This window comes from Biomphalaria glabrata, chromosome 14, assembly GCF_947242115.1.
Source record: "Biomphalaria glabrata chromosome 14, xgBioGlab47.1, whole genome shotgun sequence".
In the NCBI taxonomy this organism is placed as follows: Eukaryota; Metazoa; Mollusca; class Gastropoda; family Planorbidae; genus Biomphalaria; species Biomphalaria glabrata.
Genome location: NC_074724.1, coordinates 10,473,692 through 10,495,363, shown reverse-complemented (window position 1 = coordinate 10,495,363; position 21,672 = coordinate 10,473,692). Strand labels below are relative to the sequence as shown.

At 35.3% G+C, this 21,672-nt stretch overlaps 2 protein-coding genes across 2 annotated transcripts in view; both read right to left on the bottom strand.

Annotated features, from left to right (window-relative positions):
• The window catches only part of LOC106069203 (phospholipase A and acyltransferase 4-like), a 410,743-nt gene that overhangs the window by 46,170 nt on the left and 342,901 nt on the right, over window positions 1–21,672 (bottom strand). The window lies entirely within an intron of this gene.
• LOC106070034 (uncharacterized) lies at window positions 1,187–15,095 on the bottom strand. The gene is made up of 6 exons (XM_056009450.1): window positions 15,008–15,095; window positions 13,053–13,143; window positions 9,380–9,468; window positions 8,126–8,208; window positions 4,328–4,548; window positions 1,187–1,812 (listed from the first exon to the last, which is right to left on the bottom strand). The coding sequence occupies exons 2-6, from the start codon at window positions 13,129–13,131 to the stop codon at window positions 1,220–1,222; spliced, it is 1,065 nt and encodes a 354-aa protein (XP_055865425.1). The 5' UTR covers window positions 13,132–13,143; window positions 15,008–15,095; the 3' UTR covers window positions 1,187–1,219.

Sequence of the window (21,672 nt, the reverse complement as noted above, 5' to 3'; positions counted from 1 at the left end):
ATTTTTTTTCCTTTGACGTCATATGGAATAAATTCTTCAATAGTAATGCTAAAACAACTCGGTATAGTAATGTTTATTAAACCTTGTAATATGACTCGTATTTTAAAAAGAAATAATAGCTAGATTTAGATCTAATCTAGATTTCTTACACTAGATATAGATTTTTTTTTTACACTAGAGCTAAATTTTATAACTAGATTTAGATTTATATTCTAATTAAAATTATTGTAGATACTAGATCTAGAATGGCTTGGTCTAGTTTAGAATGTTTGTTGTTTTACATATTTCGGATGTTCTTTTAGAGTTGAAGTCCAAACCTCCCGCAGGACGACGGGGGATGGGAGCGGGCAGGGTTTGAACAAGGAACCATCTATGAATCCAAACGACAGTCCAGCGCGCAAACCGCACGACCAGACAGCCATGATTTAGACTAGATCAAGATCTTTAATTAAAGTGTAGATTTTTATTTCTAAATGTCTACATCAATATTGCAATGTTATAATAAACTAAAACTAATCTACTATTTTTAAATTTAATATTGCATTTACTCTATTAATAGATTATCTAGATTTTATTTTACATAAATCTTATCTTAATTACATCTATATTATTCGAAATTTATATTTTAGATCTAGATCTAGTAGATATAGGTCTTAAGAGTGCTAAATCAGAAGTTTAATTTAGGTAGATCTACATCCTCATTCTAGTTCCATTTAAATGAAACTGTCAATATCTCTGTTGGTAACTGTGCTGGGATAAGTACAAGCTCGATGCTTTGCTCTTTTCTTTTTTTTTTCTTGAACAAATCAATACCAAAAGATTATCTAAAATCGCTTGCATGACATATTGTACATATCCGGTAGTTGTCATGCCGTAATGTGTAACGTATCTCTTTATCAATAATAGGCTATTAGTTTGTTATTAAGTTAACAGCACTGCCTGGTCGTCCGGTTAGCGCGCAGGACTAATTATCTCGATGGTCCCGGTTTCATACCCTGCTCGATGTCATCCCCCGTCGTCCAGCAGGAGATTTGGATAAGGAAGAAAATTATCTTTAACTTTGAAGATACATCCAAAACATGTCCAACATTTTACAGAAAAACAAAAAAAATTCTTGTACAACGATAAATCAAACTTTGAAACTTTATTATTTTTGACAATCAAAACAAAATCATATTTTGCTTGTTTTCATTAGAAATCTTATAAAGAGAAAAAAAAGTTAATGAGAGTAGAGATGTAATTGGAAAATAAAAAGAAAGTCTTGTTTTCCTTGGTCCTCGGCGCCTTCTTTTCCTTGGTCCTGGGCGCCTTGTTTTCCGTTGTCCTTGGCGCCTTGTTTTCCGTTGTTTGGTCTTTTAGTCTTTTCAAGTACCTTCTTGCTTTTATCCTTTGGTGTTTTGGAGTTAACTGGTTGATTTTTAGAAGACGTCTTTGAGATTGCTGTAGTCTTTGCGCTAGTTTCAACATTAGTTCTTATTGTCGGAATCTCAATGGCTGCTGTGGAAGACCCCTCTGAAGGTGGTGTAGTCTCTGCGCTAGTTTCAACATTAGTTCTTATTGTCGGAATCTCAATGGCTGCTTTGGAAGACCCCTCTGAAGGTGGTGTAGTCTCTGCGCTAGTTTCAACATTAGTTCTTATTGTAGGAATCTCATTGGCTGCTGTGGAAGACCCCTCTGAAGGTGGTGTAGTCTCTGCGCTAGTTTCAACATTAGTTCTTATTGTAGGAATCTCAATGGCTGCTGTGAAAAACCCCTCTGAGGGTGGTGTATTCTCTGCGCTAATCTCAATATTAACTGAAGGAAACTCAATGGCTGTAGTGAGATAAATAAAAAAAATAGATACATGTCTAAACTGAGCTTATAAATTGCATCATTCAGTGTATATTAAATTCAGACATATGTACTTCTATACTGCACCCTTGATCAAGTTTACAACTTAAACTTTGAAAATTTCAAAACCTGCTAAATCGAACATGAATCTAGATCTTTAAAAGTAAACATGTCGATTTTAATTTACACAAAATGAAAAGATTCTATGAGGTAGGCATCATGCGCGCCTATAACTTTGTTGATAATATTTTTATTTTGAGAGAATCGCCGCATGGTAGACATTGATTTTGTAGGTAGGCGATCGATTTTTTCCACCATACTCTCGCCTTAAGGCCCTGGCCAGACTGTTATCAACTTATCTTAAAAGTGAGGCGTCATTTGATAAACTGCACCATACACCACCAACTTAAAGAACTTGACAACTCAGGGCTCCAAAATAACGTAAAGGTTTAATGTCCATAAATAACAGCCAATACTGTACAATTGGCAACACGTAACACAGGCTGTACAAATATCTCTCCGTATCAACCGTACCGCGGTATCAACTCTTGCACTGTCCTCTCCGTCTCGTTCCGGGCTTGCACTGGGTTCAACAGTTCAGGACTGAATTTACACAATAGGCTCGTTGTGTCGGACTCGATCACAGACCAAGATCAAGACGCCAGTCATCTCAACTGTACTTGACAGTACTCTGCACTGAACCGTCGTAATGCTCCGTATAGAACCACACCGCTGAACTGTGCTGTAGTGAACCGGGCTCTGAACCTTTTTGACTGCGACACCTCCGCTCTTATATAGGGTCCCTACTGGCAAAGGCAGTCTTTTTTGGTGAGCTAAAAGGTGGTCGACGTAAGAGAGGCGCCTCACAGACACGCTTCAAAGACCAGCTTAGGCGTCAACTTTCCTTGACTGACATAGAAGAGAGCACCTGGTTGCATGCGGCCTCAGATCGAGACAGCTGGAGGTCACTCACAAAGGCCGCGGGATACACATTTGATACAAAAGAAAATCTGCCGCTAAGACAGACGCAGACGGCAACAAGGAATCTAAATCGACTACCTGCAGACAATGGCTATGCTTGCCCTGGATCTGGCAAAATATGTAGGTCACAGTTTGAGCTGCGCATCCACGGGAAATACTGCATTCCTCACTAGTTTTTACAGTGCATGATGGGTCATATTATTTATATATATATTTTTTTTAATTTGTTTACACTGGGTTTGATAAAAAAGGTAAAAAACTTTCTGATAATAGTCTTTGTTGGGATATAGATACCTTTATAAATAGATAGATAGTTAGATAGATAAATCAATAGATAGATAGTTGGATATATATATATATATATATATATATATATATATAGATAGATAGATAGATAGATAGATAGATATAGATATAGATATAGATAAATAGATAGATAGATAGATATAGATATAGATATAGATATAGATATAGATATAGATATAGATAGATAGATAGATAGATAGATAGATAGATAGATAGATAGATAGATAGATAGATAGATAGATAGACAAACCGACAGACATACAGACAGTCAGATAGATAGATACATACATAGATGTGTGAGTGTGTTACAGCGAAAGCCCGAAATCGACCAATTCAAGGTATTCTTTTTCACTAAATGTCCATGACAACATCACATTCTCTGTGAGAAATGTTTGGCTATTTCGCAGTTTGTCTAGGCCAGTTTTGGACAAGACGTCAAGAGACGATCAGACGAAATCGGTTGGAATTGTCAAGTGTGTGGTTGTGTGTGTGGTTGTGTGTGTGGTTGTGTGTGTGGTTGTTTGTGTGGTTATGTGTGTGGTTGTGTGTGTTGTTGTGTGTGTGGTTGTGTGTGTGTGTGGTTTTGTGTGTGGTTTTGTGTGTGGTTTTGTGTGTGGTTGTGTGTGTGGTTGTGTGTGTGTGGTTGTGTGTTTGGTTATGTGTGTGTATGTGTGTGAGGTTGTGTGTGTATGTGTGGTATTGTGTGTGGTTGTGTGTGTGGTCGTGTGTGTGGTCGTGTGTGTGGTTGTGTGATTTCTTTTATGAATACTTTAATAATAGTAAAATGCGCGTGAGGTGAAGGTCTTTCCCTGTACTTATAATGTACCAAATTCTTTCCGTGGGAAGGCCATTTCAACACGTCTGGTCCTCACTGGGGAACGATGCAATGGATGGGGCTGGGTTATGGAACCTGCCTTACATCCTCACCATGTGCATTGTTTGTTCTCCAGAACATAACGTGGTAGTCCACTGGTAACCCATCTAGTTCCCGAATTTGCTTAAATTACTTCCCTTTCCACAGATGGGCCACGCCGTGAAGACGGGAGATTTCCTTTAAAAATTGTGCATAATTGGAAATAAAGTATATTTTTATTTAATTATCTTAGCTCAACTTCATAGTACGATATTAAAAATAATTTAAAGTAAAAAATATAGACCTCATCTACTTAGAACTCTATTAAACAAACTATAACATTAAAATTTCACTCACTGGCTCCCATGCAGATATAATTTGACATGCTAGAGCACTGCTTTTCTTGTAGATAAATGCGATTGCCTTCGTAATTAATCGATATGCAATCAAATCCAGTTGTATGTGCATCACTATCAAACCAATTAAACATTTTAAAAAAACGTAAGTCTACTGCAGAATTGTCATACGCCCAAATCCATGTTCCATCAATGAATTTCATACCAATCCAGAAGGAGAATCTAAAATATTAAAGAATATAATTATTCTATCTATCTATCTATCTATCTATCTATCTATCTATCTATCTATCTATCTATCTATTTTTCTATATCTATCAGTATCTATCTATTGTATATAAATACAAAAGAACTATTTTATGGAACAAAAGATGTTCCAAAGAATTTAGGGTCAGAATGAAGGAATAAAGATAAAGTACGCGAACACACATACAAACACACACACAGACATATTTAGTGAATGATTTTTTGCTTTGATTTTGTTTATTTTAGGTGAGATATTAATACTAAGCCATCAATTGCCCCAGTACAACCAATGGGGTTTTGAGTTTAAAACCCCTTACCAGGTGGTTTTGAGTTTAAAACCCCCTACCAGGGGGGTTCGAGTTTAAAAACCCCTACCAGGGTTTTGAGTTTAAAACCCCCTACTAGGGGTTTTGAGTTTTGAACCCCCTACTTAGGGTTTTTACCCCCCCCCCTCTTCTATAAAACAAAACAAAACAAAAATGCAAACGAAAATCCCCTAATTCCAATAGCACAGTTAAGGGAGATTTTGATTTTAAAACCCCCTCCAAAATTTACGATAAACCCCCTCTTCAATATAAAAAAAAGTTAATTACGCACTCAAAATGTTATGAGCGTAGCTAAATGGGTTTTGACTTAGTTTTGAGTTTAAACCCCACTTCAGCGGGGTTTGAAGGTAAAAAATACCTCTTTAATAATAAAAACAATGCAAATTATACACTCAAAATGTTTTGTGTGTAGTCAAAGGGGTTTTGAGATTAAACTCCCCTCCAGTGGAGTTTGAAGCTAAAAAGTACCTCTTCAATATAAATAAAAGCAAATTACTCACACTAAAATCTATGAAAGCAGCCAAAGGGGTTTTGAGGCTAAAAAATACATCTTCAGTGTAAGAAAAAAAGCAAATTACGCACTCAAAATGCTATGAGCGTTGCCAAAAGGGGTTTTGAGTTTAAACCCCCATTCAGAGGGGTTAAATGCTAAAAATACATCTTCAATATAAAAAAAAAGCAAATTACACACTAAAATTATCTGAGCGTAGCTAATCCAATCGGGGGTTTTTAGTTTAAACCCCTCTTCTACAGATGGCGTTTGTTTAAAGTTTAAGGTTTTGAGTTTAAGATCCCCCTTCAGAGCATTTTGAGGTGGAAAATCCCCAACAGATGATTTTGACGATAAAACTTCTCTTTTTGATATAAAATCTAAAGCAAACTACAGTCACTTAATTCCAAGAGCGTATTCAAGAGTGGTTACACATTTTTACTAGTGGCAGGGCTCCCTTAATAAACTGCAGTGAATAGTCATCTGCCGAAATTGAATAATACTAAATGTACAGTGGCTCAACAAAGATGGCTAAGACAGATTTTAGAAGTCCGTTATAGAGATCGGGTTTAAATCAAGGAAATCCTATGCCGAACTGGGAGTCGACCCTTTAGTAAGATTGTGAGAGAGCGACGCATGAGGTTTGCGGGACATGTTCTCCGACAAAATGAATTACGCATAAGAAGAGTTGCAATGATATCCTAGTACAACTTGACGCCACTCATTCACTGAGGTCCTCATGGTAGGTGGGAAGAGGCTTCAGACATTACCAGTGACAGATTTTTATGGAAACAGCTTGACGTCAAATGCTCCGAACGGCGCGGTAGGGTCTAAGTCAGTAAGAATAGCACATTAGGTTTTTGAAAGAAAACTTTAATAGCAGGAAAATGCACTGTAGATACCTCAGAATATGCATTTTGTTGGCTTTCAATACCAGAAATAGTGCTTGGCGGCGGGGCTTTGCCCCACGCTAGCGCTCCCCAGACCTCATTGCTAGTAATGGCAGGGAATCTACAATTTTATGGAAACAGCTTGACGGCAAATGCGCCAAACGACGCAGGAGGGTCTAAGTCAGTAAGAATACCACATTAGGTTTTTGAAATAAAACTTTTTAATAGCAGGAAAATGCACTGTAGATACCTCAGAATATGCATTTTGTTGGCTTTCAATATCAGAAATAGTGCTTGGCGGCGGGGGAGCTCCTAGCGCTCCCCCAGACCCCCTTGCTAGTATTCGCTGGGAATCTACAATTTTTCCACAAACTCATGGAAGAACCTATTCTAGGGCACAATAAACGTCTTCCGAAAGAATGAAGATTCAGAATGCAATAAAGATTATGTACACACACACACATAAATACATATAAAAAAAAAATTCGCGGTAGGGGGGGGGAGAAAAAATCCCTTTCTCCCAAACCCCCCCCCTCCCCGAAAAAAAATCCTTGCTACGCCCATGATATATATATATATATAGAGAGAGAGAGAGAGATAGATAGATAGAGAGAGAGATAGATATATATGTCTGTGTGTGTGTGTGTGTAAGTGTGTGTGTAAGTGTGTGTGTTAAAGTAAAAGTTTGAGTCAAAAAATAGCTATGCCTAACTATAAAACCTTCTATTTTCATAAGCACTTTTCTGACAAGTGATTAGTATGTTGGCTTGAAGAGGCAGAGAAGAATTTATCCGTAGATTTCGAATTTCGTTCGTTTACTTTTAAAAAATTAATGCATTTAAAGAGCGTTCACCCAGATACCCTACCCCCACTCCTAATTTCCAGCTGGTCCAGACAAGTGACAAGATCATAGTATAGTTTATTGAGAAATTTAAAACAATAAAATTGCGCTTAACAAAATCAATTGGTAAAAATATTTGTAATCGCACAGTTCGTCTAGATCGATAACAAATTTAATTGCATGACTTTTCCAAACTAAATTAGCTAACTACACCTAATATAAGCTTTTTATACAAGAATTTTTATTTTTTTAAATGTTTCATTTTGTTCATGACTAGAATTTTGGGTTAATTAAATTTGTTTTCAAGCCAATGGCTATTGAGACTAACTCCACCACTGGACTGTTTCAAGCCCCGCAGGGAAAGTAGGAGGGCTAGGCTACCCAATAGAAAAACCACTAGCTACAAAAACACCAGACATTAAATCACAGAAGTCACGGACCTGGAAAAAGATTGACCTCCAGTTGGAAGGTTTATAACTTATGTCAGTTAAATACAAAGTCATCTGGTAGACCGAGAACCACAGCAACCATCTCTACACGGAAGCAGATACAAAGCAGATGGGCGAGACGTAGGGACAGATTCGCCTAAAACCGAGACGCCTGGAGGAAACTTGTTTTTGGCCATTTTACCAGAGTGGACCATAGACAGGAATGAGACGATTTTAACACTGTCCAGTGTGTTGGAGGCACCACAGAAAGTAAAGGTATTATGTTACCTTAACAGTTCAATTAATTTCAATATTGACATCAACGTGACTCGGACAACACTTCTTCTTGTTGTTGCCAGCTTTTTACTCCTGAGCAATTATCTCTTTTGCAGTCTGGGCTAAAGCGAAGTAGACTTTGTTTTGTGTGTGTGTAGTCGTTCCTTATTACCTTACAGAGGGTTGGTTATGTATGTAGTGTTTTTTTTTAAATAGTGCTTACTCAAGTTGAACAAAGACCACACAAAATTAATAGCGTGTGTCTATTCTCCAACTAGTAAAACAAGGAATGAAACATTTACCTCTTTAAATAAATTAGAGGGGAAACAGGCAGTGTATCAAGATCAATCGTAGCTAAATCTCCACCCCAGGTCTTACATGCTAGCTAGAAATAGAAAAAGAAGAAAGATGATTTTAAGGTAATCATGTATTATATAAATGAAGTAGATTTATTGATTTAAAAGTTTTATCTATCATCTATCTATCTATCTGTCTATATATGTATATCACCAGCCAATGCTCGAAAAGGCCAGGTATAATCGGCATCAAATGGTAATGTTTTTTTTTTATACCTTAATGATTATTTCCTCATGTATTAACAAATCTGCAAAATAACGTTATTGTAGATAATAAGCCATTTCTACTATTACTTGTTACAAAAAAAAAAGAACATTTATGATATTTTGAGTTATACAGTAGATTATAATTTTTAAAATCCGCATGGAGTTTTTGAGATAGTATTATTGTAATCGAGATCAATTAATATAGACTTGGAAACGAGCTATGTTATAAGCTGACCACAGGTTGCTACGTCGCAGTTTAGTTTTCATGCCTTGTATAAAGTTTGCTCTCGTTTTATTGCATAGGGTGTAGCCTTGGCTTTTGAACAGTGATTGTAGAGATGTGATTGTTAGGGCGCGGACTATTTCGGTGTTAGAAGTTCGGAGATAACTTTTTTACAAAAATTGGTATATATATATATATATTGTATGGTACATAGAACTAAATTAGCTACATGTCGATGGCTCCTTCCTCTATTCGCCTTTCCGATTCATGATATGATTGTTGTTTTTTTTTATAACGGAGCCATTGTTAATTGCTGTGAAAGTTAACCCCAATAGTACCATTAATGTACCATCCAGCGCTCAGAATTAAAGTCCATTAAGATAGTATTTGGATAATCGCTGCACCTAAAATGTAATAAAAGGCTTAGTAAAGTTCCCCTTTCAGACCTTGTGGTCTATAGGGCAGATGATGTAAAGATCCTCTGTTTCTGCGGCCTACGGTTTACGAGGGTGTTATGTGGCGAGAACAACGGCCAACTAATGTCAGGTACCCATCAGAGCTGGGTGTACTCAGAGGTGCCCTAAAGATCCCGAAATTAAAAATCCCAGTCTTCACCAGGATTCGAATCCGGGACCACCGGTTCGGAAGTCAAGCGCTTTACCGCTCAGCCACCGCGCTTCTAATAAAAGGCTTACTGTAAACGAAATAGTTTCATAAAAGTCTTACATAATACACAATTTAAAATAATCTGACAACAGTATGTCCCTTACTTGTGCATCATACCAATTAAGCTTCCTGTCGCTAAAAGCTTGATAACATATTCCATTGGACAATGTGGCACCTTCTTGGTTGCAGTCAACTGGAGTAGACACAAAAACAATTTTTTATAGGTTTTATTTGTAAACTATAATTGTACAAGTATCATAAAAAAAGTAACGGTTAAACTAAAGTTTTCACTGCACATTAGTTATTCATTTTTTACTTCTAAAGATATACATAAACTGTCAAATTAATAGGAACATCGTTACAGCCTTTTTTTGAAATACATGTCCTTTTTTTTCCAGTTTGATTCTTTGATGAGTTTGCAATCAATTGAAAAATTATAGAAAGAAACTCGCAGTACGCACCGGCTACGCCTGTTGATTTCTTTCTACGCTTTATTTTTTTTTATGGCCGAACACCCCTTTATTTTTTTTTATGGCCGAACACCCCTTTATTTTTTTTTATGGCCGAACACCCCTTTATTTTTTTTTATGGCCGAACACCCCTTTATTTTTTTTTATGGCCGAACACCCCTTTATTTTTTTTTTATGGCCGAACACCCCTTTATTTTTTTTTTATGGCCGAACACCCCTTTATTTTTTTTTATGGCCGAACACCCCTTTATTTTTTTTTTATGGCCGAACACCCCTTTATTTTTTTTTTATGGCCGAACACCCCTTTATTTTTTTTTATGGCCGAACACCCCTTTATTTTTTTTTATGGCCGAACACCCCTTTATTTTTTTTATGGCCGAACACCCCTTTATTTTTTTTTATGGCCGAACACCCCTTTATTTTTTTGTATTTTTTTTTGTAAGAAACGGTCCACATTTTAAATGACAACCTAACATACAATCTCAGCCCCTTATTTAGTGTATTTGTTACAATGAAATTTCTTTCTTTCTGTCTCTCTCTCTCTTTCGCTTTCTGGAACTCCATTTTTTCCCCTACGCATTGTAATCTCTCCCACATAGACCTGATATTGGAAAGATCCACTTCTTAATGCGCCCCCGACACATACAGGCTCTCCTATTTCGAGTCCGTTGATTTTAGAGACATTTTTACTTATACCCCCTCCCCCTCTAACAACAAAAAAGTGAGTCCTTAGTACTTCTTCCTGTTTCCCTGTCTACATTTTATTTGATATTTAATTCCCTAAATAAAAAGAAATTAGGTTTTATTTATTGTAATCGTTTATTTGTAGTTCAGGTTATGTTTTCCTCATCTGAGACAATAGCTCCTAAGCATTTAAAACTACTGACACTAATCCGCTTTTCACCTTCTATACTGATGCCCCCCTTAAAGCCCTGTTGACTACTGTGTTGGCCTGTCATTGAAAGAGGTTCTTACTAAGGTAAAAGACAAAGAGGAATGGAGGAAGACGGTCAACAAATCTTTAATGGTGCCCCAACGGTCCAACAGACTAAGGAATAGGTAATGGTAAAAGATTAAACAATAGGATATTTGACCCCTTTTGTTTGTTTGTTTTACATGTTTCGGATGTTCCTTCAGAGTTGAAGATAATTTACTTCCTAGTCCAAACCTCCCGCAGGACAACGGGGGATGGGAGCGGGCAGGGTTTGAACCCTCGACCGTCGATAAATCCGAACGACAGTCCAGCGCGCAAACCGCACGACCGGGCAGCCATCCTTTTAAATGTTTCGAAATGACAATAGATCTACAATCTACATTCTCAATGCTTTTAGGATTAAGTTGTTATTTATTTTTTTACAGTGTTTCAAAATAAGATTTCTTGTTCTATCTCTCTTTCTGTCCCTCTTACTCGAAAAAAAAAAGAAAAAGACTCTACATCAATCGAAATGAGCCGCATACAAATTTTAAGACCATTTTTTAGAAAGATCAAACAAAAAAAATTAAATGAATTTCCTCAGTTATAAAAATCTATGTGAAGCTAATTTAAGAATTTCTCATTAAGCAATAACTACGAGGTAAAACAAACCTTTCTGCAAAATTTACAATTTAAAACTCCACTTTGGTACACCCAAACGCTTTAAAAAGTTATTGACAAAATAAGAAGTTTATTTATTCTAAAAAAAAAAAAAAGGTGACAAAGACAGTTTGTGTAGACAAACAAACTCAAAATGGTTAACCCAGGCAGGTAAAAAGGCAGGTTTTAATATTTCCCGAAAGAAGATGAGAATAAAATAATATCAAAGTCAAATGACAGAAACGAATGGAGAAAGAAAGTTGATAGATCTTTTGTGGTAGATAGATAGATAGATTCAAAAACACATACATATATACATATATATTCATACATACATACAAAAAATACAAACACACACACATACACAAATACATACGTACATACTTACAATCGACTTACATACATACATACATGCATGCATACATACATACTACAAACAAACAAACAAACATACATGCATTCATACATACATACACACATATGTACATACATACATACATATATACATACATACACACATACATACATACATATATACATACATACATACATACATACATACATACATACATACATACATACATACATACATACATACATACATATATACATACATACATACATACATACATATGCATAAATAAACGTACACACATTCTATCACAGAAGTGGCCAACCTTTTGCTACCGTGTGTCAATTTTTACAATTTTTAGTCTTTAAAGTATGTTAATTTGTACATATTTGGTTTGATGTCCACATTTGTGTTTAGTAGAGGCGAGGATTTTAGAAATATCAAAATAAACTTTGACTTATTAAGTCTGTCTTTGTTCACATTTTTAGTTTTCATTCTTAAATCTAATTTATTATTTCTGTATGACCTATAGACTAATTATAATTTATTAACAGTTTTTCCTAATTGTATTCAAACATGTCATAACTAGTATCCATAAAATGCAAGTTCAGAAGTGTTCCCCGTTAAACTCTAAGTGTAAAATGCAATGATATCTCAGAATAGAACAATTTCAAATTCTTTGAATCAAGATTACAGTTCCAGTAACTATACCAGAAAATTATGTTTAGTTTACTGTAGTTTAATTTATCTAATTGAAGAATTTTTAGACACGACTTTGCTTCCTCAAATAGAGTAACTTTTAATAACTAAAAGCATGAATAGGTAACATAAAAATGTGTTTACTAAAAGAATAGAAATATTATTGTCAGTACACTAATAAAGTAGCATAATCTGTTTTTTTTGGTCTGATAAGTTTAATAAACATTTCGGTCAATTTGGGCATCCTAATAGCAAGTAAATGAAATTCCCGTAGAACATTTTTTTCTAGAAATAGGTTATTATCATTTTGTTTATTTTTTTTTTGCGAACATGCATGCTTTTTTTCTCGGGACGAAATGCGTCACTCGTAATATTGCATTGCACCAATTGAAGCGAATGGCCGGCATTCTGCATAGGTAAGCTACCTCTGTTTTAACTAAACTTGTATCATAAATAGATTAGTGAAATATTAATTAGTTAATCAACCAGTGGCAATTAATTAATTTTGTCTTATATAAAAAAGGTAATAAATTTAATGGTATCATGGCTGCAAAAAAATTTTCCTTTATATAAGATTTGTTTCTAGTATTTTGAAAGTTGTTTTTTTGTGTAGTTTGAATTTTTATCTTTTTTTTTACTGAACCTAGATTACTTGACTATTTGACTACTTAAATACAGTTTACCGAGTTGTCGTCCCAAAACATTAGGTGTGTTTGATATCAAGGCTAATGTCAGGAAAATAAATTGTAGAATCAGTTCCATGTTTTAACAATTCTGTTTAAGTAAAAAAACAACAAAAGTTAGAATTTACAAAACATGTATATATATATATATATATATATATATATATATATATATATATATATATAAATAATACATAAAATTTAATATTTATTTTTTCATTTTTTTAACGAGAATAACAATGTTTTTAAAATAAGTTTTAACATGAAGTAGAGTTTATCTGGAAAAGTGACATTTATTAATGATGTAAAAACTAACTAGAAAAGGAAGAATGATAAAAAATCATCCCAGGCTAGCTCTGATTGGGGAAGATAAATATCCGAAGACCTATCAATTTGAGATAGTCTGACAGGGTACATTTAGTTCGCAAGTGAGAACACTGGAAGGACTAATAGACCCGTTTTGGGGGGAGAAGTTATCTCACAGGGACAGAGCCTGTGAAAACAGAAAGAGACAGATGAAAAAGAAAGAGACAGATGAAAAAGAAAGAGACAGATAAAAAAAGAAAGAGACAGATAAAAAAAGAAAGAGACAGATGAAAAAAGAAAGAGACATATAAAAAAAAAGAAAGAGACAGATAAAAAAAGAAAGAGACAGATAAAAAAAGAAAGAGACAGATAAAAAAAGAAAGAGACAGATAAAGAAGGAAGAGAAGAGTTATTTTATGTGTCTAAAGCTTTTGTTCGTGGTGTCCTGCTACGAGATTTTTAATAAGCCTGACAGATCAAGACAACGTTGGTTCTACGTCCACGCGTGTTTCTTTGGACCTTAAAAACCATTGTCTGTCAGCTAGTACCTTCGAGATAAACTCAAATTTTGATAACAAGACAAACGTGTCTAGCCTCAGGTGGAGCTTCCTGCAAATGCGTGGCATAGATAATACCTATAGATAAGTGGCAAAAGTGATATCTGCCAGTTTGTCCCAGACAAGATACCTGCAAAAAAGTGACAGAGGAGATACATGGAAATGTGTGGCAGAGGAGATAATATATGCTAACTGCGTGGCAGAAGAGATGACTGCAAACAGCTTGGCAGAGGTGATACTTGCGAAATATATGACAGATTAGTTCCAAGGTAACTGCATGGCTCGCATACTGTGAGCTAACAAATCCCCCATAAGACGTCCATCGAAAGGGTTTTCTGAAGCGGCTTCTTCGAAGAATGATTCTCGGAAATACAAAAGTTACCGCTACGATCTGCCTTTTTTGTTAAGCGGCTGGCAACATTGACCTCCACTACCTCCCTTTGTGTCAGGTGGCTGACTTCAGCGACAAGGATGAAGTCAAGGCAGTGATCACCACATTGTCTCAAAAACAGACCGGCCAACTTGAGAAAGAGGCATATACACAGGGCAGTACAGATGGCTTCATTAGGAACACGGTCTATGTTGTCTTTGACTCTAACCGATCGACCTCCACCTGAACTTTCACACCTACAATTCCTTTTTGAGAGCTTTAGGGTATGAAAAGCGCGAAGAAGGGGGCAATTTAATAACTCCTACACAGACTCATGTGGTGCGTACCATACCTGCACAGTTAGCCTAGTATAGAAAAATGCAGCCTTTATCTGCAAGTCTGAACCCCTGCCAGACAGAACAGTGTGCACTGTTCTCATTCAGGCCGATGAGGAGCTCTTGTTCACTTTTGCTAGGATATAGTTCTAAAATCCGAAGGCTCAACTCTACCTGACAGTTTCAAGAAAAAGACACAGAACATGATCAGTCTAGGAATATATGTTGACATTAGAGAAGAAACAAGAGAGTTCAGCCTATGACTTTAGTAGAAGCTGTGATCAAAGCAGACATAAATGTATTAAATTTATTACACTAAGCTTAATCTTCATTAGATACACGTATGTCTAATACGTGTCTAAGTCAATGCCTTTAAAAAATACGTACTCTTCTGTCTTTATAAAGCGCCAAGATATGACACTCTGGTTGCAGCAGGGATCTTTGTCTTGTGGTTTCAAAAATCACTCAATTTATATACACCATAAAGCAACATGTTGCACTCGCCTTTAGAAAGCAACGTGGACGAAGAGAGGATTTTTTTTCAGGGGGGGGGGATATTTTTGCTCTCTTCATATCTATGTATATATGTGTGAGTATGTTTGTGTGTGTGTGCTCGTACTATGTATGTGTGTGTGTGTGCTCGTAGTATGTATGTGTGTGTGTGTGTGCACGTAATTAATCTTTCTTACATTCCTTTCCTTCATTCTTTCAGATATTTTTGTACCCTAGAAAAGGTTTGGCCTGGAGTCAAGGAAAAAACTGTAGACACCCCTCTCGCCCTTACCAGCTGTGATCTTCTATCGGGATTTGTTTCCATTATTTAAAACTAAAAAAAAATGCATATTCTGAGGTATCTGCACTGCAATATACTGCCACTTCTATTACAAAGTTGTAGTTTGGAAACCAAATCTGCAATTCACTACACTTTATTAATGGAGCTCAGAGACTGGTAGAAATCAGTAACTAGACTTTCGCTTTAGATTTCTTTTTTTTAATTGGATGTGTGGGGGGTTAATCTCAAGACCCATTTGGGTACGCTCATGAAACTTGGCTTTTTGCTTCAGATTTTTTTTCGAAAAACCCTCTGTTCTTCTTCGTTTTTCTTCGTTCTCATTTTACATGTCGAAGGGTTCAGATCAGTAATCCTATATCTAAGATAAACCGCGTAGTGGTTTCCAGGGCAGGCAGTTCAACGTATATTTTTTGCTCTATAGGAGGGTTTTGGGGCCAGAGTCCTGTTCCGACCTCTTAATAGAGTATGCAGCTATGAAGGACATGGTCAGCATTCTCTGGTTGTGCTCCACAAGGGCAAGTTTTGCTTGTCCCGACTTTAAGCTTCCGTAAAATACGTTGTCTCATTTTGTTGTGTCCGTCTATTGAAGTTTTTAAACTCAAAATTCCATCAGAATTTGGTTAGTTTAGATAGTAAATTGCTTTAGTTATAAGAGGGGGCTTTAAACCTCAAACTCTCTGTAGGGAAGTTTTCAATTCAAAACCCTATTGGGGGGAGGGATACAATTCAAAATCCCCATTTGCGACGCTTATGAAATTTAGTTACTGTCGTTTGCTTTATTTTTATTTTTTGTTTTATAGAAAGGGGGGGGGGGAGGGGCTTAACCTCAAAACCTCCTTGATGGGATTTTAAAGTCAACTTCCATTTGTCTGCGCTGCGGCAAATGATAGTTTATTATTTTAATTTTTTTTCGGGCTGTGTTAGGGGGATCGGGGTTCAAACTCATGGCTGGCCACCTCACCTTTTTTTAAAGACAATGTTGTTGTCAGTAAGATAAAACATCAGTGAGAAGCAAACATCACCGTGACATTATCAGTGCTTAGTGAGGAGACTCTGGTTAGACATGGCTACTAGACCACAGGAAGTAGTGGAGGTTAGAAGTCTAAAAAAAAATATTTCTGGTTACTCTATATACACGAGGGCAAGTTCAGTAGCGCTGAAATGCATGTATAATTTTACACGAGACCATTGAAATATCTTATCTTATCTTATATAATACAGACGTTACTTCAAAAAAGAAGATGATTACGTCCTACGCGTCATGCATTTAGTCATGCATATTAACCAATGACTTAAATTCTGCCAAGTCACTGGTTTTCCTGGCTAGCTCAGGCAACCCATTCCATGCTCTAATAGCACTAGGGAAGAAGGAGTATTTGTACAAATTTGTCCTAGCATATGGGACGAGGAATGTGCCTTTATCTTTGTGTCTTTCAGAGTATTTTATTAAATTTTGTTTTTGTATTTGAAGATTATGGTTCAGTGTTTTATGTATGATTGCCACTTTACTTTTGAGCCTTCTGTCCTGAAGGCTTTCTAAATTTAGTGATTTTACTAAAGGTGTTACTCTAGTCAAATGTGAATATTCGTTTGTTATGAATCGCACTGCTCTATTTTGTGTCTGTTCTAGTTTCTTAATGTTTTCTTGAGTTAAGGGGTCCCAAACAGAGGATGCATATTCTATTATTGGCCTAACCAAGGTTAAATAACATTTTAGTTTTATGTTCTTATTTGATTTATACAAATTTCTTTTAATAAATCCTAATGCTTTGTTTGATTTTTTTGTAGTTTCATCAATATGTGGATTCCATGACAGTTTTTCATTTATTATAACACCTAGGTATTTTGCGTTTTTAGTCTGTGTTACTGGTTTGCCATGAATAAGATAAGTGGAATTAATTTGTTTTAGTTTTTTTGTTACTCTTAACAACTGACATTTTTCTGGGTGGAAAGACATGCTCCAATTTGATTCCCATTTCTGTAATTCATCTAATTCTCTTTGTAAAATATCTGTGTCTTGTGTTGTTTTTATTGTTCTATATATTATGCAATCGTCTGCAAATAATCTGACTTTTGTTCCTGAACTAATGCAATTCGGTAAATCATTTATGTAAATTAAAAATAGTAGTGGACCCAAGACTGTTCCTTGAGGTACACCTGAGTTTACTGTTATCGGAGTTGATTTAGAGCCATTTATTATTACAGTTTGTTCTCTCCCTATCAGAAAGTCTTTAATCCACTGATGCAGTGGACCATTAATGCCGAAATATTTTAATTTTTTAAGCAAACTATGGTGGTGAACTTTGTCAAAAGCCTTAGAAAAATCTAGTAAGATAGCATCTATGTGTTCACTATTATCTCAACCTTTTGAAAAATCATTAATTAGTCCTATTAGTTGTGTTTCACATGATCTATATTTCCTAAAGCCATGTTGGTATGGTGTGAGGACATTATGTTTGTCTAAGTGGTTTATGATGTTGCTACATATTATGTGTTCTGGGATTTTACATGTGATGCTGGTAAGTGATACTGGTCTGTAGTTTCCTGGGTCAGATTTTTCTCCTTTTTTAAATAGGGGGGTGACATTAGCTTCTTTCCAGTCCTTTGGTACTCTGCCCTGGTTAAGTGAAGCCTGAAAGAGTATTTTGAACACTGGGGCTAGCTCATTACTTAGTTCTTTGAGTAATCTAGCTGGAATACCATCAGGTCCAGAAGCTTTTTTTGGTTTGGTGTTGGCTAATAGTTTTTGAATTCCATTTTCTTGTACTACTATATCTTCTATGTTGTCTACTTGGTTCAAATTCAGTAATATGTCTTTGTCTCCTGGGGCTGAGAATGCTGATGCAAAGTATTTGTTTAGGATGTTTGCTTTTAGTTTCATTATCATTATGTATTATGTTATGTTCATCTTTTAATGGCGCTAAGCCTGTTGTTTCCATTTTCTTAGACTTAATGTATGACCATAGGTTTTTGTTGTTATCTTTAGATATTACATTGTTTATGTATTCACTTTGCAGCTGTCTGCTTACTTTTTGGGTTAAGTGTTTAATTTTTATATACTTTTTGTAAACTCTTTCTGCATTAGTTTCTTTAAATTTTCTATAGATGTTTTCCTTCTGTTTACAAAGCTTCTTTAGTCTATTATTAAACCAGCATTTATTTATTTTGTTTGATGTGTATTTAGTTGGTATATGATTTTCTATAATGCTTTTAAGATGGTTTTTTATGAAATTCCAGAGGTCATCGACTGGTTGGTTAATGTCTTTTTCTAATAAGAATGTTTGTTGAAAGTTTAATGCAGCTTGGTGTAGTTGTGTTAGGTTACATTTATTCCAGAGTAAGATTTTTCTTTTGGGTTTTGTATTGGCTATTGCTTTTATCTGACTGTGTATTTTTATGATCTCATGGTCTGATAGACCAGGGATAATATCATAATCAACTACTAATCCATGTCTGTTGGTTAAGAAGAGATCTAATGTGTTGTTTAATCTAGTTGGCTTTTTAATGATTTGATCTAAACTTAGGTTGTGTAAAGTGTCTATGAAAAGCTCATTTATGTCCTTAAGGTTTTGGTGTTTATCTATGGTTAGTGTTTTTCAATTTATATCAGGTAGGTTGAAATCACCCATAATCCAAAAAACTGCATTTTTATTTGTCTCTTTAAGTGTAGTAATCTGATTACATAGTTCCTGCATGTATTCTAAACTAGAATTTGGTGGTCTGTAAATGCTGCCTATTATTAGGGATGTTGAGGTGGTATTAATTTTACAAAATGTTGATTCTATATTTTTTGAGTTAGGTAAGGTAATTTCTTCTGCTATAAGAGTGTTTTTTATTGCTAAAAGAACTCCTCCATGATTATCAGCCCTATCTTTTCTAAAAATTTCATAATTACTATTGAAAATTTCTGCATTATAAATTTCAGGATGTAGCCAAGTTTCTGTGCCTGCAATTATGTCTGGTTTCTCACATTCTAATAAAATTTCTAAGTCTGCTGTTTTGTTCCTAATGCTTTGAAAATTTATTACTAAGGTTTTAAGGTATTTTGGTGTTACTTCTTTAGTAGGTTTGTTTAGTGAGGCTGTTGTATTAATTTTAGTAGATTTAGGTTTAACAGGAGTGGATCTGGCTAGTGGTTGGTGAGTTTGGTTTGGGATGGTGTTTAGGATGTTGTATGGGTTAGAAGTGTCTGCATCAAAGGAATCAAAAAGTCCTGATGTAAACTGAGGTAACCCACACGGTACACAGTGCCATGATGCATCTTTGTTGCCTAAGGCATAATACACAGGTGTATTCATATGGAGACATGATGTATGGTACCATTCATCGCAGGTGTCACATTGAATGGCTTTCTGTTTCATGGTGCATACTTTTTTGCAGATGTTGCATCTATCTTTAGATCTAGGCCCTGGATTTGACTCTACATCTCCTGCTATTAATATTAACAATGATAGGTATTTATTTCTGCTGTGTCTGATTGAGAACTTCCATTTGTGATGGGTAATCTTTTTTAGACACATTATAAAATGTTCGCCTATGGACGCTTCCACGAGATTGCTACGAGATTTTTACCAGATTGCTACGATTATGTCACTACTCGTTCATTTTGTTATCTGCATTCAGAATATCACACCATGTTCAGGTTCACCGTATTCGGACAAAGTACAATCAGGACCTCCAGCATTGTGTGTTTGTGATCTCAGGTAAGCTTTATTTAGGTTTATATTTGGAAAATATGTAGGTCACAACTTGGGCTGCGTAGCGTAAGGAGATGCTTTATTCTCATCAATCTTCGGACTCGAAGACAAGCCTTATTATGATTATTATTATTAATATTTTGTATGAAAGAACGTTGGGATGTGCGTGTTAATAGTTCTATGTTCAGAGTGTGGAATATTGCTCCTAGAAATAACAAATCTATTTTTACTAGCTTTGTTTACCAAACAGTGGTCTCACGGATAGGGCCATTAGGGGGCCGCCTATATTTTTTTGCGAAAAACAACAGCCTATCTTTGCATTTGTGTATTTTACGCAACATCTGTTAAGTATAAGAGAAATAAAGAGAACAGTAAAAAATAAGTTGTTAAGACGCATTATTAAAACGTGAGCATTTAACATGTAAAATATTAACAATTATAATGTGTTTATACACAAGAAACATTAGCATTTCTAATATACAGATAATCCTGCTTATAAGCATGTAGTTTTTAAACAGCCTTTCTTTATCCAGATGGACCTTTGTTGTCAGGACATTTATAAATAAAAATGAAATCTCGCTTGTGAAATTGCATCTGTAATTTTGAATCAATCATAACTGTACACAATCATGTAAGTCATGGGCGTAGCCTTGGGGGCTGCAAGGTTCAACCCCCCACACAACGAAATTTGAAGATTCTCCTGCCCGGCCTTGTCCTTGATTTGTACGTGTATTTATGTCACTGCCAACATTTTGTATTTATTATATTTCATATATTGAACAAACAATGTTGAACAGGTTGACTAAGCTAATATAGAAGGAAATACATGCCGTTAATGTCCAGGCTACTTCAAACAGAAAGTTTAATTTATAATAAATAAAAAGGTAGTAGTTGGTTATGGAATTCCTACTTTTCAATTATGTATAGATCATAGGGAGCTTATTAGAAGTTTCTCATTTAAATATGAACATGGTATATGTATGTTTATTAAGACAAAGTTTATATCCACTATGTCTGTCTGTCTGATCAAATGTTATTTCTCCCACACTGGAATCTGGAATCACGTTGAAATTTTGCACAAATTATTTCTTTTAGCTGACAACACTTGAACCAAGGGAGAAAATATGAACTATTGCTAATTAATTACTTTGCTTAATATCGAACACGGAAAATTGTACTTGATACGTTGAATGACTCCCCTTGAGGAGGTATGACCCTTAAAATGAACCGTTTTTTTATGCATTAAAAAAAAATAATTACTGAAACATTTACACATATACCTCCCCCCCCCTTCTTTCTCTCCCTCATTTTCCCAACTGGTCCAGCCTAGGGCTAGGAGAAAGCTAAAAGCAAGAACTAGCGCTAAACAAAAACCAATGGTAAAAAACAATATGTTTTATGAAATTTATTTTTGATAGTGTAACTCTTTCTCTTCGTAATTATTTTCCTTGTTTCGATAGTATTACTCGTTTAGCTCATTTGTATTTCACTCTCCTGTTAGGATTAAACTTCTCTTAATTTTTTTGTTTGTTTGTCGTCAGAAAATGTTATACTTGGTATCT

Coding starts and splice junctions, on each gene's coding strand:
- LOC106070034 (XM_056009450.1), bottom strand. CDS start 13,131: ATGGAACTGATTCTACAATTTATTTTCCTGACATTAGCCTTGATATCA. Junction 4,549..8,125: donor CCTCTAATTTATTTAAAGAG/GTAAATGTTTCA, acceptor TTAATATTTTAG/ATTCTCCTTCTGGATTGGTA. Junction 1,813..4,327: donor TTATATCTGCATGGGAGCCA/GTGAGTGAAATT, acceptor ATCTCACTACAG/CCATTGAGTTTCCTTCAGTT.